The sequence below is a fragment of the Pelodiscus sinensis genome, chromosome 11 (assembly GCF_049634645.1).
Source record: "Pelodiscus sinensis isolate JC-2024 chromosome 11, ASM4963464v1, whole genome shotgun sequence".
NCBI lineage: Eukaryota > Metazoa > Chordata > Testudines > Trionychidae > Pelodiscus > Pelodiscus sinensis.
The window spans coordinates 25,991,017-26,017,338 of record NC_134721.1 but is presented as its reverse complement, the minus strand read 5'-3'; the positions used below and the strand labels follow the sequence as shown (position 1 = coordinate 26,017,338).

Sequence of the window (26,322 nt, the reverse complement as noted above, 5' to 3'; positions counted from 1 at the left end):
GGATTTGTGGTGCTGGCACATGAGGAGAGCTGACTTCTGGTGCATATCGACTCCCACCTGCCTCCCTCACCTTCTGCGCTGCTGCCTCTTTCAGAGAGGCGCTCCCACCTCTCCCCCTCCTTGCTGTTGTGCCTCTGATACAGAGGCAGCAAGGGGAGGGAATGCATGGACTCAATAGGATTAACCAATAAGTGTAGGCTTATCCATTAATTGTGTAGTCATCTACACGTTGACATCCCTACCCTGCAGCAGCCACCTCAACAGTCCTACAGATGAGACCCATGGGCTTAGGGCAGTCAGGCTCAGGGCAGAAGCAAGAGGTTATATTCCCTTCCCCCACTCACTGTGTCAGCAGGAGCCAGAGCAACACAGCAGCCTACTCCACTCTGTCGCCCATCTCCCAGCCTGCTGTGCTCTGCAGCAATATAACCTGGCCCCAGCTGCTCTACTCTGCTTCCCAAGTGATGCAGCCAGAGCAGGCTGAGGCCAGACCTGGGGTGCTCTGCTCTACTTCTCATCACCAGTGAGGCCTGATCCCTGCTGTCCCCTCGCACCCAGGTAATCCTCCAAGTCACATAGCTTTGGAGAGGGGGGCTTCTGGGAGGGAGTACAAGGGAACAGGGCCTGGTGAGGGTGGGGGTGGGGGCAGGAGGGCAGGTCTGCAGTGGTACGGCTGCAGCATGTAGACCTATCCTAAGTGATAGCTGGAATTACACCTTATTCGATATTCTCAAACCGGAGGGAATGAATGTACAGTAAAACTCCGGTGGTCCAGCATCCAGTGGTCTGGTACGCCTGATAGTCCGGCACCAACTACAACGCGGAAGTGCTCCTGCAGCTGCTTCAAGTTGTTAGTATAATTGATTAAGTGCGGCTGGATCCACAGCCGACACGCAGTTAATGTACCTTTCCTCTCTACTGCCGGGAAGGGGGGGGGGGCGGTGGGAACGGGTAGATCCGCGGGTGACAGGCTGCTGCTGAAACTCACAAGAGATCATCTCCCCTCCCTGCTGCTTTTACCAGTAGACCGATAGTCCAGGATAAAAAGATCAAGTGAGCGAGCTTGCGCAAAAAAACAGAGGCAGCAGTTGAACTCTACTGCCCAAAGGAGGGAGAGATGGGAGACGGGGGAGGGTAGGGATCGGTGGGGTGGGGGTGTGTGGATATATACACTCCCCCTCTCCCACCGACCCCTACCTTCCCCTGCCCCCTCCCCTCCAGGCAGTAGAGAGGAAAGGTACATTAACTGCGTGTTGGCTGTGGATCCAGCCGGAGTGAGTGTAACTGATCAGAATGTCCTGAATGTGGCTGCCTGCCTGTCACCGTCTCTCCTCTTCCACCGCTCTCCTCTTCCACCGCTCGCAGGCTCTGCCTCCCTGCAGCAGGAGGGAGGGTTTGGCACACCCCCTCTCCCTCCCCCGCTTTCCCTCCGAGACCCGCCCCTGCCAGAGTACCTCCTGATAGTCCGGCATTTCTGATAATCCGGCACCACCTGGGTCCCAAGGGTGCCGGATTATCGGAAGTCTACTGTATAATGAAATGCCTCTGAGAAAGATGTCAGCAGTGGAGGTCAGACTCCACACCTCTGATTCTAAATGCATGAACCTCTACTTCCAGAGTTGAAAGACCCAGGCCTGTTAGAGCACAGGCTGTAGCAGATTCATAAACCTATAGTCCAGCCAGCAGAGTGACACAGCCATGCTACGCATGTGTGGATTATATATGCATTAACAGGGTGTGCATAATCCTCAGCTGATACTGCTGTTGAGAAATTCTGCCCTTTTGCTCTTGAGCCCCATATCTCCTGCATTGTGAGGGCATGCAGGCAGTCTCCTCAAAGAACCACAGTCACTGTGCTAAGTAACGGCTCTTTTTAAAGTACAGCAGGAAAAGTGTAAGGAAAAAGAGAGGAGATCAGGCCTTTAAGTGCAGATATTGCTCTTGAGTTTCTGAGATGGCTGCTGCTGAAGCTATGGAGGAAAAGAATTTGTAGCTAAGACATTTGTAATCCTAACTACAAATTTTGCCCGAATAGAATCCATGGTGCTTTCTGAATCAATGGAGCCTCACCTTGACAATCTCATTTTGATTGACCTCAAGAAATGTGTGGGTGACTTACGCTAGCCATTCCTGGCTAGTCAAGTCTGTGGTGTGACTCTGTATGATGATGATTATATGGTAGTGCATAGGGGTCAACTGAGGATGAGACTCTATTGTGCAAGGCAAGAGTAAGAGAGAATCCCCTGCCCTGAAGATCTTGTAGTCTCAACAGCCCAGTCACCCAAAGAGTAAGGTAATGTACAAGCAGAGTTAAATGAGGTAGATAGCAAATGCCATATTGTTTCTGTGCCTGTGTTTTTCTGTCCTTTCAGTGGCATTAGTTGGATGATAAGACACAGGTTTGGAGAGGCTGGAGCAAACAGCCAATCACCACAAGGTATGCCACACACATAAACAGCACAGCAAGCAGGGTGTTTAATAGGCCAGAGAGGTTGTCCTTGGCCTGAAGAGGTTCCTGTCTTAGGGTATGTGTACAAAAACAACCTGGAGTGTGAATGCTGCTTGTTGGCAGGAGTGCTTGGTTGTAGACAAAGCAAAGCCCCCTCATTAGGAGCAGAAGTATTTTTGTGGACAAAAGTGCTGATCAATAGCATTCACACAGGCAGACTTATAGTAGGGATATAAAATCCTGTTTAAATGGTTAACTGGGATCCTGCAGGCGGGGTGTTGGGAGCCTAGCCCAAGTGGCCACCCACCCGTGAGAGCATGGGCCTGACCAAGCTGCTGGCTAACTACTTACCCAATAAGCATCACCCGGGTGAAGGTGATGCTTACGGTTTACTGGTTAACTCTTTATATCCCTAAGTTTTAGCAAAAAGGCTGTGTCAACAACTTTGTTGCTAAAAGCTGTGTAATCTAGTCATGCCCTTAGTGAAGATGTAACTGAGCAGTGATTGACTAAAAAGCAATGGCACTTGGAGTGGTGGTGAGAAGTGAATTAAGTGTCATTTGCTCGTAGTGTGCATTTTGGGGGTGGGGTTTGAGAATTGTTTTCATTGTGCAGTTTGTGGGTGAGGCAGTGGATTGATGTGCTGGGAGTTGAGTGCATCTTTTGGTAGTAAGCCCTTTGGTACTAGTCCAATGATGGGTTTGAGGGCTATAGCAACTGTTGCATCCCACTTTCAGTCAGGAAGCAGGGGCTTTGCAGGTGAAGGGTCTAAAACATTTTTAAAAGAGGAACTGTTTGCAGCTTTCAGAGAAGTAGTCCTCCCTAGATTTTTTTTTTCTTTTCTGCTTTTCCCAAAGGAATCTCAACTAAGTTTTCTCCTGTCATCTTGAACACGAAAAGCCTTTTCTGAAATGCTTTGTGTTTCCCTTCTCCACACAATATATTCAAGAAAGCTCTGCTTTGGCTTTTAAATGGGATCATTCATTAGAGGTGGAAAAGCCTGCCTAGGAAGGGAAAGGTTGGGGAAGCTTTCTCCCAGGCTGCATGCTGGGCTGTTAAAGGTAGTTCAGCCATATCTGTGGTATGTAATGAACAGATATTTGTCTCCTAAGACAGATTCCCCTGCTGGTTTCTCCTTATCACTTGTCTTACAAGAAAACTAAAAATATTCTCTTTGAAAAACTGAAGTGTTTCAGAGAGGCACTTTCATTCCTTGTCTTTTTTGGTGTTTTTCAGTGCTGTCTGCAGGTAGCTGTAAATACACATTTAGCTTAGTAATTATTCCATACATAAATAATACATAGTGTTATCAGAGCCTGCACTCCAGTGCTGTGAAGGCAGCACATTCGACCCCGTGAAGAGAGATTGCATTGCAGCAGCCCCTTCCCATAGCCAATTAAGGTGCATCCTTGATGAGCTTCCAAATGTTCCTCTTTGGCCATATAAATGGTTTCTGTGATATGGGCAGGGCATAAAGCTTGCCTTAATTTTTCCTTGCTTTAACATTCAGACAGAGTGGACCTGATTAAAACCAAAAATCCACATGCACTGAAGTGAGTGCAGGCAGTGGTGATGAATGGTCAGCGCATTCAGTTGGGGTTAGTACTCACAAGTTTTACTATTGACCTGTTTTGACCTTGCACAAATGACTCCCCATACATGGTCTGTCCTGGACCGCAGTTGCCCTATGCCTAAAAGTGAGGCTTGTGTTGATGATTGTCAGATATTTAAGCCATGTCTGTTCTAGAGATAAGGTCAAATATATTAAAGTTGATTTTTTTTAAGCACCTGATTAAGTCAAAGGTTCATGTCCCCACTGTGCACAGGTATTTGATATACAGGTAGTTCCAAGTAGCATGCTCCTACTAGGATAGCTACTGTCTGCTTTGAGAGTTTTGTATTGTGGGTAGCTATCCAGTGCCAACACCCCTTTGCATTCTGGGTTATGCTCCCAGTGTTCGCTGGAACCAAAGTTGTGCAGTGGGTGGTTCTGGGGACATGTCATTAGTGTACCATAATGCACTCATATCCTCCTCCCCCACCCCAGCTTGAGAGCAACAGCAATCTGTCTTTTTGCACCCTTTATTCCCTTGGCTATCTGCACAGACCTCCTAACAGGGCAAGCATGGAACCTATCGTGGATCCCACTGAGCATCAAAGCATTATGATAATGATATTAACCATGCTGCATCTAATGCTGGGATATGACCAGAGCATATCCAGGGTCTGCTGGAGCAAAGATGACTCTTGGGAGACTGTGGATATACTCTTCTGCAAAGCACATGAGTTGAGTGACTGGCAAATGCTGCCAGCATTTGACCCTCTGGACGCAATGGAATGCAGTTCTGGAACCGTCAGAGAACTACAGACTGCGGGGCAGGAGAGGCCCGAGGCCGACTGTGGCAGCTGGCGCCCCAGGCGGAACATGCGATCAGCACCCCCGCCTACAAGGCCATCAATGGCCGTGACGTAATCATCGGGTGTTCTGTGACATCATTGAAGGTAGTGCCCTAGGTGACCGCAGAGTCTGCCTATGCTCATGGGCCGCCCCTGCTGGTGGGACTAAACAGTGATGCAGGCATGGAACCAACAGCTATGGCTGCACAACTTCCATATGAATAAGATAACTTTCATGGAAGTTTGTGAATTGCTTTTCCCCCCATCATAAAGCATAAGAATACCAGTGTGAGACCACCTCAGACAGTGGAGAAGTGTGTGGCCAGTTGCCCTGTGGAATCTTGCAACACCAGACTGCTACTGGCCTGTTGGAAATCAGTTTGAAGTGTGGAAATCTACAGTCGGTGCTGTTAGGCTCTAAGTAGCCAAGGCATTCAATACCCTTCTGCTACGGAGGGCAGTGACTCTGGGAAACGTTGGAGGGCTTTGCCACACTGGGGTTCCCGAACTGTAGTGGGGCAATAGATGGAACACACATTCCCATCTTAGCTCCCCTCCATCTTGCCAAGGAGTACATTGACTGCAAGGGGTATATTTCAATGGTGCTGCAGGCCCTGGTGGATTACAAGGGCCGCTGCACCCACATCAGTGTGGAATGGTTGGGAAAGGTGCAGGACACATGCATCTTTAGGAACTCCTGCCTATTTGGCAAGTTGCAAGCTGGAACTTTTTCCCCAGACCAGAAAGTTACTATCAGAGACCTTGAAATGCCAATAGTGATCCTTAGTGACCCAGCCTACCTCTTACTTCCATGGCTCATGGCACCATACACAGACAGCCTGGTCTGTAGTAAGGAGTAGTTCAACTACAAGCTTAGCAAATGCAGAATGGTGATAGAATTTGGGGTTTTCTGTGTGTGTTTGTTTATAGGGAAAATTCTGCATTCTGTTGACAGACCTCAGCAGTGCAACATTCCTGTTGTGGTGATAGTTGCGTGCTCCATAATATTTGTGAGAAAAGGGGGGAAGTTATTTGTCAGGGGTGGGGGAATGGCGAGGCCCAGCGCCTAGCCAGGGTTTTGAGCAGCTAGATACCAGGGCAATAAGGAAAGCACAGCAAGGAGCAGTGCAAATCAGAGAGGCTTTCAAAACTGGCCATTCATAAAATTATCTTTCAAAGTCATTCATGTTGCTCTCAACAAGGTGCCCATGCATTCAGTGTACCTGCCTTTAACTCCCCTCCCCTTCCTCTTGCCCCTTCAACACAAGCAATAAAAAGACTGTTCAGAAATCGTGTGTGTGTGTCTGTTTATATTTAGGGAATGCAGAAGGGCCAGAAAAGGACTCTAGGATGGGAGCTTTGGAGGAGGAAGGGTGGATCAAATGCAAGGACAGCCTTTTGCTTTGTGACACAGCCCTGATTGAGTGTGGGGCTGCCCTTGACTTCCACTGTCTCCCCGCATTCTAGGGCCCCTGAGAGAGGAGACTATGGAACTTGATGAGGAGAGAATGTTGCCCCACAAGGGAGTGCCTAGAAAGCCTCCATGGGGTGCATCACAACCACTATGGATGGCAAGACTCTCCTGGTTCCTCGCTTCCAGTTCCCTGCATGTTGTCCTGTCCTCGTGCTCCCCGCAGATCAACTACAATAGCGGATTCCACTCGCTTAGGCACTCCCTGTCCAAGTGGGCAGATTGTATTTGCCCCTTGAATATGTCATCCCTCGTCTGTGTTTTCCTGCAGATTTGTGCTGGTCAGGGGCCAGGAGGGTGCACAGCAGGCTCACTGCTGTTTCTGCTGTCATGAAAAGCGAAGGAGATACACTGTAGAGCATAAAACCTAATCAATTGGAGTAAAAGCAAAATGTGTGACGATGTTATGTACAAAGCCACAGTTACGCTTTCAAGTGGCCACTGTGCAGCAGGTATGCCACATAGTTTTTAGGAGAGCAGCTGGACTCGCTTTGGTGGCAAGCATGGTAAGGGTTAGACTGGGGCATGAGCCTGCAGGAGGGAGAAGGTCCAGGCATGGCAGCAGGGGCTCATATGGCACGCATGTGTTAGGCAGCCCTCCCTGTTTGCCAAGAGATTGCAACTTTCACTTCCTGCAGGATTGGGCAGATGCGGAGGTAGGGCTGTGCATGGCGGCAGGGCAGTGGCTCAGGGCATGCTTCATTGGGGATGAGCAAATGGAGGTTTACTGCAGGAGTATTAGCTAATATCTTCCCCTACTTCATCCAGGTTGCCATGCGAGATCAGTCTTCTTCTCCTAATCGCAGAGTGATCGGGAGCAGGTGCTGACTATGTGGCGAGCAACCTGGTTCTTATGCTCCAGTGCTTCGTGCTACAGTGATGCCAGACCACGTACTGCTGGCTTGGTGTGGAAAGGCGTCCTACCATGGAGACTGGAATAAGGCAGGTCTCTCCAGAGACCTTGTGAGAAGGATTAAATAGCTCCTTTATGAGCACTTTATGGAGATGTGCAGGACAGATTCCCGTTCCATCTCCAGACATGTTAACAGGCTGTTTCGGGGTCCTCCTGCTGTCTAGGCAGAGTGGCCACCACAGATCAAACCCAATTGCCTTAACCCACTTCTAGCAAGATTAAAAAATGTGAATTCACCAAAAGTCCTTGGCTCTGTGATATCAGTTACTCTGTTCACCTGCTGATCATTCTCCCCCTCTTCTTTATCCATGTTGTCCTCCATGCTGCCGCTGCCTGAGAAGCAGGGCTGGCCTCACCATGAGGCGGCTGCCTCAGGTGCCAGACTTTGAGGGGGCGCCACTAGGATTCAGTGTAGAAAATGGTGTCTGCTGCTGTGTGTATGTATTCTCTCTGCTCTAGATGCACAGAGATGATGGAGGGCACAGAACATAACAGACAGGCAGGAGGAAAGGTGGCATGGGGGTGTCATTTGAGCTCCCCCTCCTCAGGTGCCTAAATGTTGTGGGCTGGCCCTGCTGAGGAGCGTCTTGCGAGAAATCCATGGACTGGCTAGGGAAGCTGGTCGGCTTCCCCCAAGGATATCATGCAGCAGCTCGTAGAAGCAGCATCTTTGCGGTGATTATCTAGGCCATCCGTTTGCCTCCTTTGTCTTTTGTATGACTACCTTGGCTCCTTTATTTTCACTCTGCACTATAGGATAACCCTGGCGCATCCTTTCTCCTCCATGCCCTCTGCAATCTTGGCATAGATATCTGAGTTTCTTTTGCTGTTTCATAGCTCTGCAAGAATAGATTCCTCTCCCTGCACAGCAGTAAGGTCCAGGATCTCTTGAATGCTCTATGCTGGTGCTCATCTGCAACCCTGGGAACTCATGGAACTCGTGGTCATATGTGCTGCCTGCTTTGAGGTCTTGATCGCCCTGCTGACCAGGGCTTTTCCTAGGCTTTTCCTGTTCATCTGGGGAACAGTAGAGTTGAAAGTCCAGGCCAGAGTGGTCAACATGGGGCACTGTGGGACACCACCAGAAGGTCAAGAACATCAACTTTCACAGCACTGTGTCTGCACTATTGTAAAATCAACCATGCAAGGTTGAATTTAGCATTACTCCTCCTGAAAGCAGGAGTACAGAAAATGACTTTAACAGCCTTGAAGTTGATGGAATGGGCTTGATGGTGTGGACTCACTGTTTAGAAAATTGACTCAATGGGTCTAATTTTGACCTGAACTCCCAGTGTAGACCAGGCCTTGGAGAAATTCAGGTGGAAGGTGCTGAATGTGTCAAGTCTTACTAGCCAAAACCTTATAGGAATATTTCAAGAATAGAGGCCAACTGAATCTTTCCTGTCCTTTCATTCGAGACATTCCTTGTAATGCGAGACATTTGCTCAGGTCCAACTTGCCTATGTTGCTAATGCCTAGCCTGAAAGTTCTGTAGTGTGGTGTCTGCCTCCATTTCTGCTAGGTGGGTTGGGAGAAATGGATCTAGGATTTAAAGTCTGAATAGATAAAACCATAGTGCAAAACAACTGGGGAATGGAAGGTCCCAAGCCATGTTAAAGGAAGAATGAGCAGTAATTAAGGCTAAGATTTAGTCATGTGTATTTTTAATAAGTCACGAACAGGTCACAGACATTAAATAAAATTCCATGTCCTGTCCATGGTTTTTTACTATATACCCTTGACTAAAACTTGCAGGGGCCGCCCTGGAGGCACTACAGTGGCTCATGGAAACATAGCTCAGAAGGGTGCCATGGATGCATGCACTGGAGAGTACCAGCCCAGGAGGATGCTTCAGATACTTGTGGGGAGAGGTGGATGGAGCTGGGGTAGGCTTGCTCGTGGGCTCAGTGTCATGTACTGCCTGTGCCCCGGTTCTGCAGCTCCCATTGCCTAGGAACCATGGTCTGTTCCTAGGCAATGGGTGGGGAGGCAGGGCTCGCAGGCAGAGGCAGCATGTGGAGTAAGGAGATGAGCACCCTCCCCCCACGTAAACCCTGCCCTCCACCCTTCCCCTGAGCTTCCCAACATCCAAACTCTTGCTGCTGGGGGATAGAGTGGAGCAAGACTTTCTCAGCAGTGGCTGGTGTGCCTGGCCTGGGGGCTGCCTGGAAAGAGCTCATGGAAAGTCACAGAATTCGTGACCTCAGAGACACAAGCAGAACCTGAGGTGTAAGTCAGCTAGGTTGAGAAACTGCTTAAGTTTTAAATTTTGTCAGTATGGTGTAGTATTGTATTCCTAAATTCACAGCCACTATGATTGACACAGTTAAATCTGTTCCAAAACTTTTGGTCATGGTCTGACTGATGAATTAAATGTTTTCTAGTGTTTTGTTTTTTGTTTTGAAAAGCTGGTGTTATATTTTCAATAACAACAAAACGTGCTAAATTTGCTGGCAGGCATGTAACTACAAGAGCAAATAATACAATGATTGCTTAAGTGGGAATCTGAAAGTTATTTCAGCAGCAAAATTAATAGAAAAATAGTTAGAAAAATGTGAATAAAAGGGCCAATGGGACTATAGCCAATTGGCATGAGAGGGTCTCCAGATATATGGGCTCAATGTTATTCCAGGGATGGGTAGGTGTAGCAGAAGGAAATGAGCATGCTATAAACTGTGTGTTGCAGTAAAAAGTCAGAAGCTTATTGTGGCACTCTGGATGTGAAATTGATCTGAAGAGCTGTTCCATGCTCTTTGCAATTGATCTACATATAATAAATTGTTGGATTTCAGGCCCCAGAAGGCAAGTGCATGAAGCTGTGTTGTGTGTTTCGTCTCTAACAATAAATCTCAACTAGACAATCCATTTTGTGTACACCTGCACATTTAAAAAAATCAATTTTTAAAAAGTTGATTCTTCAAAGAGGTAGTGAACAGGCCAGGACAGTGGACGCTGGGTATAATCATACATGTTCAGGGCAATTGCAACCTTTATCTTTTTCCCATTAGTCAGCTGAGTTCTCTGTGCTGCCTGTTCCTGTGGATTTCTTATGCTGTCAACTTCACTTACCGTAAAGTGCAATGGAAAGGAATCTCAAAATGAAGAGATGGTAACGTGGCACGTTGTGTTCTTTAGGTGCTGGAACAAGATGTGGTTTTACAGTCCATTGACCGAGCCATTGAGGCTATCCACAATGCAGCTATGAAGAATGGAGGCAAATACAACTTGGAGCAGAGGGATGTCCTCCAGTAAGTATAGTTTGGAGAAGAGCTAGCTAAGTCCCAAAGAGGCAGGGAAAGTGTGAACTTAGTGGTACAGCCACGTGGTGAGGTTATGCATGTTCCAGGCCTGGGTGTGGTTAACGAGGGATGGCTGGGTTGGCCGTTGGTGATTAAAGCCCCACTCTGCTAAGCAAACAAAGGACTGCAGTGCTGTGAGGGAGCCCTCCCAACTCATTGATGTGAGAGCCAGGTGATGAATGGCTGAGTGTCCAGTCGCCGCTGCAGCACCTTGTCTGTCTGCCCATAATTCCATTTTCCGCCAAACCGTGCAGCTTCTCCAAATCACTGGGCACCTGTTTGCCAGTATATTCCTCCACATGTGGTTTGGGGCATCAGATCAGCTAGAAGTTTGCTTGAGAGTTCTCTAAGTGCAAGGAACTGGTTGGGAGGGGGGGGTGTGTGTTTGTGTGTGTGAATATTCCAGTTCAGTTGCAATCCAGATCAGGAGGAGAGATTTTGCACCTTTTTGGCTCTTCCGGTTTACCCTCTCGGATGCAGCTTTCCTGCTGGTTCAAGGTCTGCTGACTGGAGTGGAGGGAGGGAAGAAGAGGGCAACATTGCTGTTAGTGCCGCACAGCACACTCCAGCCACCTCGGAGGGCTGCCTGGGGAGGTGGGGGTGCCGCACCGCATGTACTGGGCAGCTCGGGGAGAGAGGGGGATGCAGCAGTTCAGGCAGTGCGAAAGACTGGCTGCTCCCAGCCCCACCCCTTCTGGGAGCTTGGAACCTTGCCCAGAGGCTCAGCATGGCTGTCTGCGCTCTTGATTGGTTCCTTTCTCCCTGCCCCCAATCTGTTGGGTCACTTGGCCTCAACCTTTATCTTTAAATCTGCTTTTTGTTTAAAAAATCCCTCCCCTGAAGTCATTGATGCTGTGTTAAGGTCTAGACTCCTTGCTGCTTTCTTCCCTTAGTCCTTGCTCCTTCAAGGCCAGGACTGTCTTCTCTGGCAGTACCATCGTAATTGTACCTTCTGCGTCTGCTGTCCAGCCAGTGACCCTGAAACAGCTAGGCGCTTTCCAGACGATCGCTTAGAGAAGTAATACTTCAAGATCCTGACAGTACTACTAAGTGGTTTCAAGGCTGAATTTGCTACATACCTCATATGCAAAAGACTATGCAGCTAGTAGAATGGCGTCTAACTGCCCTGCTCTGAAATAAAAACCTACCTGAGCAGTGCTGGTCTCTGCAAAGTACATGGCTTGCACATCCTTGCATTGAATGATCTGAGTTGAGTTTAAAGCTCCAGATGCGAAGGGATTGATTCCATAGGCACTGATGATTTTTGTGTATGTGAGTCTTGCCCTCTTTCCCCACAATACACAATTTTGTGGTTGTTTGCTCCAAAAAGGGCATCTCTAGAAACTCTCTCAACTGTTGGACAACGGACCTCAACTCCCTGCATCCCCCCCAAGAAGCCTGAATACATTACTGCATTGTACACACAATTTTCTCCATGGGAAAGAGTCTGAGGTAGAATAGTTCCACATGTGACACAAATCAGCCATATTGCTTAGCCCACTTCCGGAAGACTCTGAGACACTGCAGTGCTGAGGACAGTGTAAAAACCTGTATAGAAACAAAGAATAGATATTACTTTCAGCAGGCAGCAGTTTCAGGGTAACCCTTTAATAGCCTACTTCTGGGGAACAAAGCAAGTGGCATTCAAAGGTGGAGAGGCTGAACTGGTATGAGAGCTTGCTGTAGCGGGGTTTCATTGGGAGGAGCATGTTGAAGATTTGGTGTATATTTTTTCTTTCATAGCTTAAAAATCTAAATCTATTTGAAGTAGCGAAGTCAGTGTTTGAGAGAGGGGCATCTTTGTAATACACCATTAACAGTTGCTTGCTGTGAGACTTTTGATACCTCTGTTGAGGTATGTTTGCTTCACCTCAGATCAGTCAATCACAGGCACTGTAAGAGAGCCATAGAGCTAGGTACAGGCAAGTCTAAAGTGTATGGCACAACAGCTAATCCTCAGCACCATGAAATGGCAATAGGTCTCCTGTGAACACTGATTCACAAATTGTGTGCCTTTTACAAAGACCCTTCCTTCCTCTGAGAGATGCTTCCTCGATAGTTCTGTGGAGATGGGCTTATTCCATCCTCAGTAAAGCCATAGTCCAGTGTTGAACTTCTGCTTCTTGGCATTGGACACTAAACTGATTTCTTCACCCATGTCCCTAATGCCCCTGTTCCCATTCCATCTGCCAGGAAACTGATCCATCATCGGAAGGAAACTGTGTCACGCAAAGGTCACACACCAGCCAGTCAGGGAACGATTATGACCCCATCCTCCAGTGATCACCATTTGGATTTAGCACGGCAGCCCAATGGCATGTGCCGGACAGGATACGAGCGACACCACAGCCTGCCAAACACGGAGATCCAAGAGAATGATGAAGGCCTTTACCAGGTAACACTATCTTGGCCTCTTCTAGATTCCTTACTTAAAGGATCCCTTCCTTGTTTATCATACATAATGTTCCCTATATAGTTTCAGTTGCAGTTGTTGCCTTGAACTATAGTGTCGTTTCATTGTTTGCTGTTGTACAGGCATGGCAGGCCTGATCCTTGTGTATGCTTTATTCCTAGAATGCTTTGGGATCCCTGAGGATACAAGACTATGTACACATGAAAGATCTTCTCTTGTTTATGCTGCTGTTTCTTTTTTGACACCTTTTAAAACAGTTGCTGATTCTTCATGGAATACTTTGAAAACGTTGTTTGTAGAGAGAGTTCTGCTTAGGTCTCATTTTACCTGTGTTTTTATTTCCTTGTTAAATATGCATAAAAACAAGATCTCTGTTCCTTAGTAATTCCTCTGTGCCTGCTTATTCCTGTGCTCAACTTGTGAATAGTGAAGTTCCTTTTTCTCTTGTGGACATCCCTAGTAGTAATGGATTTGGGGAAGAAAAACACATTAAATGTGACTTAAAAGCAGAATTTTATCTAAATGGAGCAAAGTTACTTTGAGACATCAACAAGTCTTCACAGAGGCATACCAGGACAGACTTAGCAGCAATTGTTTGGGATAGGTTATGATTACATGGTGGCAGGTAGCAAAGAGATGCGAGTTCCCCTCAGACATGGGACATGTTGGTGTAGGGTTGCTGCATCTGTTTTGGAGGAATGCATTTATAGTGGCACCATTACTCTGTCACTGCTAATAGGTAGAGCTTGTTATTGACTTATTGAGGAAACCGAAGTCTGGAGATAAAAAGGGGCTGGAGTATAGGGTTCCTAACAAATCCCTTCCTTCTTTACCTTAGTACTCTACTCCGTAGGCAACCAAACCAATCCAATGTGGAAAATATCTGAAAAAGGAGAAAACTGGTTCTGCTTTTTTAGGATAACTGGATGCTGCTCTGCTGTAGCCTCCCTCGCCCTCTTCCCCTGTCCCCACCCTGATACAGAGGCAGTAGTGCGAGAGGAAGGGGAAAACTGGTGCTTGTGGGGAGCCAGCTTTCTGTGAGCGCCGGCTCCTACTCCCTCCCCACCTTGCTGCATCTGTGGGAAGCAGCAAGGTGGGGAGGGACCGGCAGCTCTGCCAAACCAGAACTAGTGGCTAGGATGTTGGACACCAGAGCGCTAGCCCCTCACCTCAAGGGCAAGCTATAGTTCATAAAGGTCACTCCTCAGTGTGGCTGGGTGTGGTGCAAGAGGGTATGGAGGGACTCAGGCCTACCCGCTACTCTGGGTCCCAGCCCAGGCACCCTCTGGCAGCAGCCTTGTCCTGCCTCCTTCTCTCCCCTCTACTGCCTCCTGCTCCCTGGGCCACTTCCCCTGTAACACCCTGCATCTCCCTGGCCCTTGCATCAAGGCCTGCTGCCTGGCAGGTGTCATGCTGGAGCCTCCCTCTCTCTAGCTCCCCTGAACCTGCCCAGCACTGCTTTCTCCATGTGCTCCTCTGGGAGCTGATCCTGCACCTTCCCTGGTCAGGCCCCAACTGTTCCCTCTAGGCTGAGTAACTCCTTAAAAACAGGGCTGTCCCTGATTGGCTCTGAGTCCTTTCCTCATTGGCTGGAACTCTGCTCAGGCTCCCTCTAGCCTGCTTTAACTTCTTCCCTGCTGGACTGGGGCAGGTGCCTCACTATGGGGTGTTTGAGCCCCTCTGCCTTGACCTTCTAGGTCAGTGTGTGGCAGCGACATGGTCTGGAGGAGGGGCAGACTGGGTGGGCCTGGCATAGCGCTGGGGAAGCCTGGCTGATGCAGGGCAGGAATCCCAGCTGGCGGTGGTGGTGGAAAGTGGGGGTCCCAGCTCCTTGTTCAGCTTGGGCTACATAACCAAGGTGGTGTGTGGCTCTCCAGTAAGCTGTTGCCTGTGATGTATGTAAGCAGCAGCAGGGTAGGGAAGGAGCAACTTCGTAATATTGATGGCTTCTCTAGTGGTGGTAGATGGCTTTATAGACTGGGAAAGGTCAGAGGAGCTAGAAAGTAGACTAGGGGACTACATGTAGCAGCAAGTGGTAGGGCGGGGGGCCGAGAATGAGACAGAAGTCAGTCTCTCTCTCTGAAAATTACTGTAACCATCATGCAATTGGAATTTTCTCACTGGCCCAGTTGGCAACTACACGCAGATCTGTGAGCATGGCTGTTATCCCTATTCCACTCTTAACAAAATGTACAGAAGCAAGGGGTCACTGGGACTGGACTGTTCCTAGCTCTGCCATTGGCTTGGTGATTTCACTGCTCTGTATCTGTTTCCCATGTGTAAAATGCAGATAATTATGTACAGTTTTTTGAGATCTAATGATGAAAGCATTGTAGAAAAGCTGAGTCTTTCAGTTATAACTTAGCCACAGTAGCGTATCCACTGAAAACATAATTAAGAGCTACAGCTGTCTAAATGACCATTAACTCCCAACAAGCACTACTTTCTATTTTAAAAAAAACTAGGAAATTAAATGGCAAAATCCTTTATTAACATGGAGTTAAGATTGCTTGGCAATAGCTTGTGCCCTTCCAGAATATCAAGTTGAGCAAAACTCAAACTTCGGAAACCCAGGAAACCCAGATGTAAGGTAAATGCCAACATAATCTTAACTCTACCCTCTTTTAATTTATGCCCTAACACACACTTCTACTTACTTTTCATTTTAGTTCAGGTAGCACCTGTCCACTATAACACTGTGTCTACTCTTTGGATAGAATTTCACACATTTAGCATTTTAAGGGCCACTTTATACCTTTTTATAATCCCTTCACACTTGCACACAGGATACCACCTAATCCTATCCAGCACTAACTCCACAGTTTGCTGTCCTATCCCACCTTGCTACTGCTGGTACCCATGACAGAAGGCCACACTGCCCTGCTATCCACAACCTCCGCAATTCTGTATTGAAATAATGCAGAGTGGAACCTCATGGTATGCATGCAGCTCTCCAGTGCTCCTTTTCCTTCCCAGGCAGTGCTTGGAGAAGCACTGATTTGTTCCTGCAGCTCTCCTGCCCACTTTGGCCAGAGAAAAGTTCTGCATGTGGTTGCAAGGGAACATGAATGGGTTTGGGAGTCCCTCTCAGACCCCTACTGCTGGAAGGAGGAAGTCTGCTGGGATTCTTACAGGGGTCTTCCTGGAGGTTTTTTTTATGTGTGTGTACAAGTCTCCATATACCAGGTATCAGATCAATTTGATGCCTTGTCTCACTGGCTTGGGATGGGAAGGGGATGGGAATGAGAAGAGTCTCTGTTATATTCCTCTTCCAGATTCCCCTTGTTTGGAATCTTGCCTTTGCTGCTTTGCCACCCATCAGCAACATGAGTCCTGATTGACACCTTCCCTGCATTGCATTTTGGTCCATTTCACTGAGCTATTGAGAGCGAAAGGCATAGCAATGAAACTCTCAGTGCTGCCCACTTAACAGTGTCACAGTTGTGAACGGAACCCTTGCAAATGTGATCAAGGTGTCGCCACCTTCCTGAGTGTGCAGAGAGAACACCCAGCACCTCTGCTGTTGCTCACCACTTTGCTGAACCGCAGAGGTGCTGCATGTTTTTTAAGAATATTAAAGAAAAGGTTAGATTCTGCAGAGATCAATTGTTCTAGCTTACCTACTCTGGGCAGGAAAGATTTCCAGAGCTCCATGGCACTTGGACTGCTGTATAAACAGTACTCTTATAATTGTTGGAGTCAAATATGTGACAGGTTTGGTAGGGTGAGTGGAGCCAGTGTAGTGTCCTAGAATGAGCCTGTTCCCCCTCTGCACCCAAATAGCATTGTGCTGATCTTATAAACGGATGCAGGCTTCTGCTTTGTGATTGTGCTGAGCTACACAGCTTCATGGCCATAAAGACAGAGCTGACCTTAGCACAGCTGCACTTACAAGAGTCTAGAAGGGCCTTTTGCCAGCATTTTACAGAGAGCTCTTCTGTTCTAATTGTGCCTCACACAGCTGTGCTGTCTCTTGAGCCAAAGACTAATAATTTTTAAAAGGCAAGTAGGTGTAATGCTGGATTCTGGCCAGTTCTGTATTTAGATCCCACTTAGTATTCTGACTTAAACTATAGGGAAGAATAGGTGGAAAATAAATGAAAAGCCCAGGCTGGAAGTTTACATTGGACTCTGGTGTTGCTTTACTAGTATAAGGTGTTTATTGTGGCAATTTGTTGAATTAATTGATCTCCTCTGTCCTAAAAGTATTTTTTTAAAAGCTGGGTGGCACAAAGGGGTAAGAAACCGCCTCCGTGCCCCATTTATCTCCACTCCCAATCTCAATTGATACAAAAGCATGTCATAGCTCTGCATACTCATGTGTGTTCCAATTGGTATCCCTAACTTTTATAGGGACGATGAACTGGAACATAATAGTTCCTGAACCTCCAAAACTAACATGCTCTCTCTTACCATTGCAAAACAAGCCTTTAGTCTTGCCACAACATGATCTAGATCTAAGTAAATCCAGGCCCTGAACTTAGGGGGGAAAGCAGATTCCTACAGTCAAGAATCTTTCATTGAGGAGAATCTGCCTCCAAATCAAACCCCCCTTCCCACTTAAGCAGAAGCTGAAGTGTTTCCATTTGATCTCAACTTTCGCTGTATTGTGTGAGTGGAGGGGTTGTGTCTGAAGTGACCAGAATGTAACAGGTTTAATGTTTAGGTTAAGGCTGCCTCTTTAACTGAACCCAGAAAGAAGAAAAAAATCAGGCAGCCCAGATTGCAGAGCACAGGTGAAATGAGATCTCATTGAGCATGCAGCTGAGACTTACAAGTAGAGCAGCCCATTGGAGTGCTTTGCAGTGATCTGTCTGGGGGAAGTTGTCACTTTAAGAATGGTGTCACTATGCTCTTCTTGGAAAGTTTCAATCTCTGAAGCCTAATGGTGCTAGGAATGTGCTCCAGATGGTGCTTGGTGGGGCCAAGTCATGGTTTACCTTACGCCAATGTAGTTCCTTTAGGCCTGTGTATATTTATTATTTAGGGCTCTTACTCATTCAGATTTCTAACCAGCCTTATTCAGGGCAATACTGCCAACTTTTACAGTTACACTACAAGTCTTGTGACATTGTAGTAAAGCTCTAGCTGCTGGGGTCATGTTATGAGAGCATCTCGTGTTTCATTTAGAACAAAAGTTTGACCCACGTGGTTGCAGAGAAACACTTGAACGTGTCCCCAGGTGGCTCACAAACAAGCTGAATAAAAAGAACCTAAAACACAGCTCTTAAAATCACCTTATTTTTGGAGAGCCTGGTTCAAGAGTTTGATATCTGGTAATACTGTATGCACTTTACAGGCATTCTAAAAACATGGAGAAATTCAGGATGTCAAAAAGACCATTCCCTCCTCAGCCCATCAATATAAATACCTCTCCTTGCAAATACCATTGAAGAGAGAGACTGAAAAAAAGGAGAATTGTAGCATGATCTCAATGTCACCAAACCAGGGCTCCATGTGACCACGCTTGAGTTAAGGTAACTCATTGAGATCACTGGCACAATCCTTCCTGTCTGATACCTGACTTCCAGTATGAGCACTTCTGAGTTGAGCAGTTGCGCTATCACATGAGGACAGAGGCATCTCTCAGGCAGCCAGGTACCAAATAGTGTGTGTCTTTGTAGGTCCAAAGCCACATGTTCAGCCTTTACATGGAGATCAGCTGTCTGCCTGGGCAGATCGCCGAGTTTTGGTGCAGTGTCCTTCCTTGAGGGGAAATACTACTTAAATTGGCTGCTATATTCAATACTGGCTGCAATTTCCTGTACATGGAGCAAACTGCAGTCATGCACATGCTGAGCAATAAAGGTATGGTTAAGCGTGGTGAGATCCCTGTATCCATAAGAAAAGGTCAAACTTAGAATCTTGCTAAGTTGAGAACAAGCTGTTCAGAGTTTTGTGAAACTCTTGTTGAAGCTTCTGCCAACAAGGAACAGCAATGGGATTGTGGCAATGCACAGCTACTCTAGCCCTAGCTTCTCAGTGTCTGTATAAGAAATTGCTGTGGAGGTATGAATTAGGAAGGAACTTAGCTATCTGCAGTCCTTAGCTTTGTCTTTCTGCAAGGATATTTGTAGCTGATGTAATGGATCTTTCCAAAAGCGTGGTTAAATATGCTCACTGTTTGCTGCCTCTCTGGGGCTGTTGAGATCACTGTAAAGGCATGGTGAATGTGTGGGATTGCATCTGGAATAAGGAAAAAGTAATGCTTGGCAGGTCTGTGTGACACACATACTGTGTGCTGCTGAACATAGCAATTAAACATGGGCGGCTTTTCCTGTCAAGGGGAGGGAGTAAAGCAGGGTTTCAGAGTTTCTGCTTTGTTCTTGTAAGAAGCTGCCTACTAATATCTATCTGGAATGATGAGAGAAATGTAGGAACAAATTAACACACACCCAGGGTTTATAATAGGGAGTTTATTTTGATTGTAACTTTCTTTGATTGCTCTAAAATCTTCCCTTTTAGATCCCGCCACAGCCACGACGTGCTGCTCCTGTCACACCCCCACCACCAGAGAAACGCAAGAATGTGCAGATGGAAGCACACATTAAAAGTAAGGAAAAGCTTTGGGTTATATATACAAATTTGGGGCAAGAAGCAGCCAACACTGAAGTATTGTATAGGAAGAAGTGTAATGGTAGCAGCAACTCTGGCTGGTTTTGGTCTGTACCTCCAGTAAAGCATCTCTTGGATTTCTGCTCAGATGCATGTTGGTCTGAAGTTTTGATCAGTCTTAATCAGAAAGCTCCAATGCTGGGGACTAGTGTTTCCTTAGGTCATTTCCTGGTCCTTCAGAATGATTTTTGGCTGACTGGCACCTGTGCAGCTTCTCCTACCAACTCTGGATGCTGGGCATAGTAATCTCTGGACTTCCTAGGATGGGATTAATTTTGGCAGAAGACAGTGTTTGGAGAAGAAGCTCTAGAATATTTGTTCTCACAAACATAACTAATGTTTTGGGGCCTTTGTATTTATTCGCCAAGGAGTATCATAAAGAGATGTCAACGTGTAGTCGACTACATGATTAACTGATTAAGCGATAAGCCCAGGCTTATCTTGTCAACTACATTCACTTCCCCTTTCTCCCTGCTGCTTCTGTATCAGAGGCAGCAAAGGGGGGAATGGGAGCTGGTGCCTGTGAGGAGCTGGCTTTAAGCAGGCTCCCCATGAGAGGCAGCAGTGCGGAGAGTAAACAGGCAGGCTGGCGCTGATACGCGAAGGTAGCTGGCTCTGTGGACCTGCCTCCCCCCCACACTTGCTGTCTCCTATTGATGGCAGTGGGGAGGGAGAGGTAGGAGCTGGTGGTAGGGCGAGCCTATTTAGAGCTGGTGCTGGGGGAATCGGCTTTTGTAGTGCTGCCTACCCCCCCTCCCCCGGCGCTCTCCCTGCTACCTCTGATGGAGTGCGGGGGGGGGCAGGGACAGGGCTGGCTACCTCAAAGTAGCCTTTGTCTGCGGTGGCCTCGGCTGGTTTTTAAACTGGCTTCCCTGGCACCCTACACCTGCCACCCTACACTGCTGCCTCTTGATACAGAGTCAGCAGCGCAGGATGGCAGGGGGCTTCTGGGAGCAGGGCTGGGTTGCACTCTCTGCCGGCCCCGCCCCCATCGAATAGTCATGTAACCACTAAGATTTCACATGGTTACACATCTATTCAATTACACTATATCTATCATAGGGATCTTTCTACAGGGCAGCATGAAAATTTGTGCTTTTGAAAAAAATCTGGATGTGATAATGCCATTACATCACCAGGGGGCACTCACTATTAATACATCGGTGAAAGACTCTGTTAAGAAATGCTTAGCAAGTAACTCTGCTAGATGTCCATCTAGGTCTTTGTGCATGTAATAGCCATGTCAGACTTTTACATAATCAGTGGCTTGTGTCTGCAAAAGACAGGTGTGTAGCATCTTCAACCCGGAACCCAGGGAAGATCAGCTTTTCATGTGCTGCAAACACCATAACTGTTGTTAGTGAGAACTTGCAGTACTGATCAGTAGAGTGCTACTGGGCCAATACTAAGCAAAGCAAAAAAACTAATTTGCATCCTCTAGGGATTGAACCTATTGGAGATGTTTGTGAAAGTTATTTCGTTGTGACACGGTTCATGTTGTGGTTGTGTATTGCCCCAGTGCTACATTGTGCTCATACAGTTACATTGTCATAATGAGAAACTCTCCCTACACAAAGGATGTGAATGGTTAACCAGTTAACCAGCAAGCACATGCGTGATGCTTACTGACTATGATTAACCGGCAGGAGCTGGAGTAGCCAGCCCCTGCTTTAAGTGGTGAATTGGTTAATCATAACATTTAACCGATTAACTGACTACCCAGGATTTTACATCCCTGCCCCAAACTCAGTCACAGATTGGTTAATATCCTATAAAATGAACTTGCAGGGTGCAGTACAGATTGATCATATTGTGGGCAGGCCATTGAAATTTGGATCAGGCAGCACCTGCCTCATGGTAATGAGCCATTCCACACTGAAGTAGTGAGCAATTCTGCCCTTCAGATTGATGCTTCTCTTGAATCCATGATGTTCCTCTGATTCCATTGAATCTACTGGAAGCACATGGACGATCTTCTTGAGGAGGAGGAGGAAGATGAAGAATGATAGTTAATCTCCATGGGAGATATGTAGAGCTGAATAAAAGCACACGTCTTTGGCCTGAACAGTTGGAGTAGCCAATCCTGCAATACCCTTGTTCTGGATGGAAGGCCTGTTGGTGTGTGTGTTAGCCAGGGATATGCAGCTACTGTTCTGGCTCTTGACTTAGAGGAAAGATTGTGAGATTACCAAAATGTCACCCATGGCCAGCAGAAAAAACAAAGACTCTTCCAGTGGTGATTGGCCCTTTAGCCCAAGAGAATTTCTGCCTCATGAGTTTGGGAGGATGTTTGTTGCCTAAGGAGATGATTATTTTTTGTGGATAATCAGAAGTAAATGAGGAGCAGTCACTGATGGGTGAACATTCACACATGCAAAATGGGAATAAATTCACCTGGAAATCCATGTGCCTAAAGCAGTGCTTTGATTGTCTTACAGATCTAGAATATTGCTGATTGGTGCCACATTTTGCCCAAGTAACTGGGCATGTGATAAAAGTATCCATAGCCTCATTTTTACACGTTATCGGACAAAGTAAACAAGTAATTGAATAATGAAAATTTAGGCTAGAAATTAGGAAAAACATCCTAGCAGTAAGGTTGATTAGATAGTGGACTAATTTCCCTAGACAAATGGTGTAAATATCAATGCTAGAGTAAGCCAAAACGCAACAGGAGAAAGCACTCAGAAATGCTTCTAGCAAGTACTCGTGTGCTGGCTGAGAGGGTGGTAAGAGGGAACAGGTTTGTAATCCGATTACCTAGAGTGCAGAGACTGGGCTACAGATGCCTGTCAGCCAAATGTTTTTTTTCTTGCTGTTAACGCCAAGCAGAACATACAGGTAATGCTGCAGGGAAGGAGCTTTACAGAAGGGAGAGACTTGCTGCAATGAGTAATCTTCTGTACTTTGAAATTTTCAGATACATCCATCAAAAGTGCTGGCTACATGCAGTATGTTGGGGAGGGTGAGGAGGAAAAAGTTATTGCTTAATCCAAGGGGAAAAGATTCCTTTCTCCTAGTTATGTTTGTCCTTAAAATGGTGAGCCTTTTGAAGAGAATTCATCTCCCCAGAACAGCTTTCTTCCCCTCCTGAAGAGGTTACTTTACTAGAATGCTCAAGAGAGACCTAATACAATTTTGCTTTGAGATAAGTGAGCCAGGAAGAGAAGTCAAACTGCTTTGGTAGCATGCACAATGAGCTTCTTAATGGACTCTACCATGCCTGTTTGTTTTCACCTTTTTCTTTGATGTTGTTTCTAAGGTCTTTTAATTGTTCTTTTTCAGATGCTGTTGAAATCGCCTCTGGGTCTGTTTCCAGTGCCTCTTCTATGAGTACAGCTTCCCTGGATACCTTGTACACTGGTTCCACTGCATCAGAAGCTGGTCTCCCAACAGCCACTTCCAGCCCCTCCAACACTCCTCCCCCAGTCCCCAGCAGGAGTGCCCACACTACAGTATCGCGCAGCTTGGATATTAGCTCTTCGGCCCACCTGAAGCATGGGACTTCAGCAAGGGGTGGGGCAACCAAATCTCCCCAGACCAAGAGGGCTGCCCCAGCACCACCTTTTGAAACAGGGAGTCAGAGGTCTCTCCATATGGATGGGGAGAAGAATCAGCAAGTCAAGAAGACAGCACCAGCTCCTTCTGGGGGCTTAGAAGCCTTCAACTCTCTTTGCCTTGATGATAAGAAGGCAGCTGCTTTGGAGCTGTTGGCACCAGAATCCAGCAGCCAGGCTGTGTCTGTGCCAAAGACAATAGGTGCGGAACTGATCGAGCTGGTGCGCAGGAACACCCACCTCAGCTATGAGCTGTCGAGGGTTGCTATTGGTGTAGTGATTGGCCACATTCAAAACTCCATCCCAGCAATCAATAACATCATGGAGCAGATCCTCATCTCATTGGTGGAAAATAAGGTAAAGGAAATGCTGAGCTCTGGCAAAGTGGGACTGGGCAAAATATTAGAACACGATTGAAGTAATATTGTGCATTTTGCTCCTGGAGTTCAGAGGCCTTCTTTCTTTAAGAAAGAAGAATCTGAAATAAAAGAGAGTGTGTGGAGGTAAAGAGCTATCAGAGAAGAGTGTGTGGAGAGGGAAGAAAATCCAAGTAGGTTTAGCTGGCAACAAGCAGAGAAATTTGGAAAAGTTTGGTTGAATAAGTGAAATGGGATTGGATTTATGGAGACTGATATGATGGGCATATGTGGAATGTAAAAATTGCTGTGCTATACTTGTGCAGGGGAGAGACTGAAGTTGAGGCTCTAGGGTTGGGCAGCAGATAGAAGATAATTTAGGGATGGAGTGAAGTAAATATTCGTCATTATGACCTGGCCCAGCACCTTCTCAGTTCTTTCTTGCTGGCTACTCCAACTGATGGGAAGGTGACGGTCTGGAACGGATATGAGCAACACCTCTACGAGCAACATACTCTGCATGCCAAGTTCATAAGAGAATTAGCCAAAGAACTTGAGCCATTAACAGTTGATTCTCTGAAAATTTTTAAAAACAGGGAAGGTAGCACAGGATTGGAGAGGAGGTTGTTATGATGGAGGTCTTTTGTTGTTGTTGTTGTTGTTGTTTTTGTTTTAAAGTGGCAGTTATTCTTCTGCAAGTGGAGGAACAAATATTAATGCAACATCTGTAAATGGAGGAAAATAGAACCATGAATAGTAATAAAAGGATGTTTATAAATAACTTCTGTTAAAATAATTCAGTGCATGAACCCACTTTTCCCTCCTCCAGCCATGTTAGAATTACTGTGCAGGGTAAATGTATGCATAGTTATTCAGCATATGTGGATGTAATAATTAAGTACCTTACTTTTTTGTGACCACAGAGTATACTGAACTTACTTTGCACCTTTTAGACTCTTTGAATCTTTGCAATCCTGATGGGAAGACCAAATATTTTTCCCCAAGACTGTTTTTTTTCTTGCTCTCTTGGCCTATTCCACAATACATTTTTCAGCTCTCTTTTAAGCCATTTAGGGAATAGTTGCCTAAATCATTTGCGTAATACCACCATCTTGAAGTAATAACAAGCCATTACCATTTCACTCTATTCTATACATGCATGGCCAAAAATAAGAGAAGAATTCATCTTGAAGTAGTCCTTGAAACAGACAAGTGTCTGAGTAGGGATAATCAATCCCTCCTTTGAATGGAGGGTAATAAATTTCAGCTCCCATTTGCTAAATTCAAGGAGCGCATTACCTGTAAACATCTAACATTAGAATTCCATTGCTGATGGCAAGTTTACAGTGAATTGTTCAGATATAGTCAGATGTGCAAAGCTATGGGTATTCAACATTTAGAGCAAATCATAATCCGGTTAATTATCCCATCGGGTAATTGGTGTCAAACTCAGTATGCTTACTAGGGATGTGAGCAGGTATCCATATACAAAGTTAACTGATGAGCCTGAGCTCATCAGTAAACCCTCATGTTTACACACAGTCTGCCCCTTACCCTGTGCTGCTGCCTCTGATGGTGCATGTAGGAAGAATTTCAGTGATTGCATGTTTACAAAAACACATATTTTAACATTCCTAATACTTACTCTCTACTCTAGATTCAAAAAGAATTTGTAACTGATGTTTCATGCAGATGTTCTGGATCACATCCAAAATATATAAATCCCTGCTCAGTTTCCTTTTCTTCAGACCCAAACAACCATCTAACTGTACTTTGTGCTTCATCATGCTCTGAGAGATTTTGTTTCCTGTATTTGCAAAGCATCTCTAACTTTGTGGCTTGTAAAAGTGGAGATAGTGTATCAAGTTCCTGGAAGTAGGATTTTAAAGCATACCTCTTCTGTTTTAGAGCTGTGGTCATGTCAAAGAGAACATGGGATTACATTTTGTAATGGGGGAGGCCATATGTTTGTATTTTGTACTTGGTACTATAAAAGAAACAAAAGACACTATCCCTGTCCAGAGAAATGTAGTCTGTCAGTATATGTTCAGCAGTGTTTCTCTGAGGGTAGACACCAAGGCCTAGTCTACATACACAGTATTTGTATTAATATAATTATTTGAGTCAGGAGGAGGAGGAGGAGGTTTATTAACCAAAATAGTTATGCTAGTACATCTCCTACTGTGATGTAATTATTCTAGTACCAATGTCTCTTATGTTGGTAGAGCTTATTCACATTACTGTGTAAGACTGGCAACTTTATTATGGTATAACCTCAATCAGTGTGTGTGTGTGTGGGGGGGGGGAGGGAAGGTGGTGTTGTACTGATGGAATTATGCCAGTGTAATTAAACAATACAAAAATTGTATGTGGGCAAGACCAAAATTAATGATCACTATAAGCTTATGTCCTTGGTAATATAAAATCATTCCATGTTCTCAAGGGGATTTTATTTACAGCATGACACAATGTACAGGGTTGTGGCTCAGTTTTCAGGTTTGTCAAGGACATATTTTTTTAAAACACTTCATAAAACTCTTTCGATCCTCCTTTCATTTAATACAATACAAACAGTTATCCATGGGGTATTCTTTTTTTAAGTGAAGTGAGATGACATTGATTAAAGCATCAGGATACATGGTAGTGATTCTCATGTTCATTTCAAGCTTTGTATTGCGTTCCTTAATTAGTTGGGTTTTTTCTTCTATTCTAGTTTTAATTTGAAGTCAAATCACTGGTTTAGTAAATCAATTTTAGACTCTGTTACCTCTAGCTTATTCCCAGCATGCTCTTCTGAAGATTGACTTGCTTGTGGTGTTTTCCATTCATTTGTAGTGCTCCTCTTGTGTAGA

At 46.0% G+C, this 26,322-nt stretch overlaps 1 protein-coding gene across 3 annotated transcripts in view; it reads left to right on the top strand.

Annotated features, from left to right (window-relative positions):
- The window catches only part of NCKIPSD (NCK interacting protein with SH3 domain), a 100,033-nt gene that overhangs the window by 29,500 nt on the left and 44,211 nt on the right, over window positions 1-26,322 (top strand). Inside the window, exons 2-5 of one of the 3 annotated variants that reach the window (XM_075938841.1) lie at window positions 10,366-10,478; window positions 12,723-12,924; window positions 19,408-19,495; window positions 22,843-23,471. In XM_075938841.1, coding sequence (XP_075794956.1) covers window positions 10,366-10,478; window positions 12,723-12,924; window positions 19,408-19,495; window positions 22,843-23,471 — 1,032 coding nt within the window. The remainder of the gene's footprint in view (window positions 1-10,365; window positions 10,479-12,722; window positions 12,925-19,407; window positions 19,496-22,842; window positions 23,472-26,322) is intronic. The other 2 variants (XM_075938843.1, XM_075938842.1) reach the window with 2 other exon arrangements.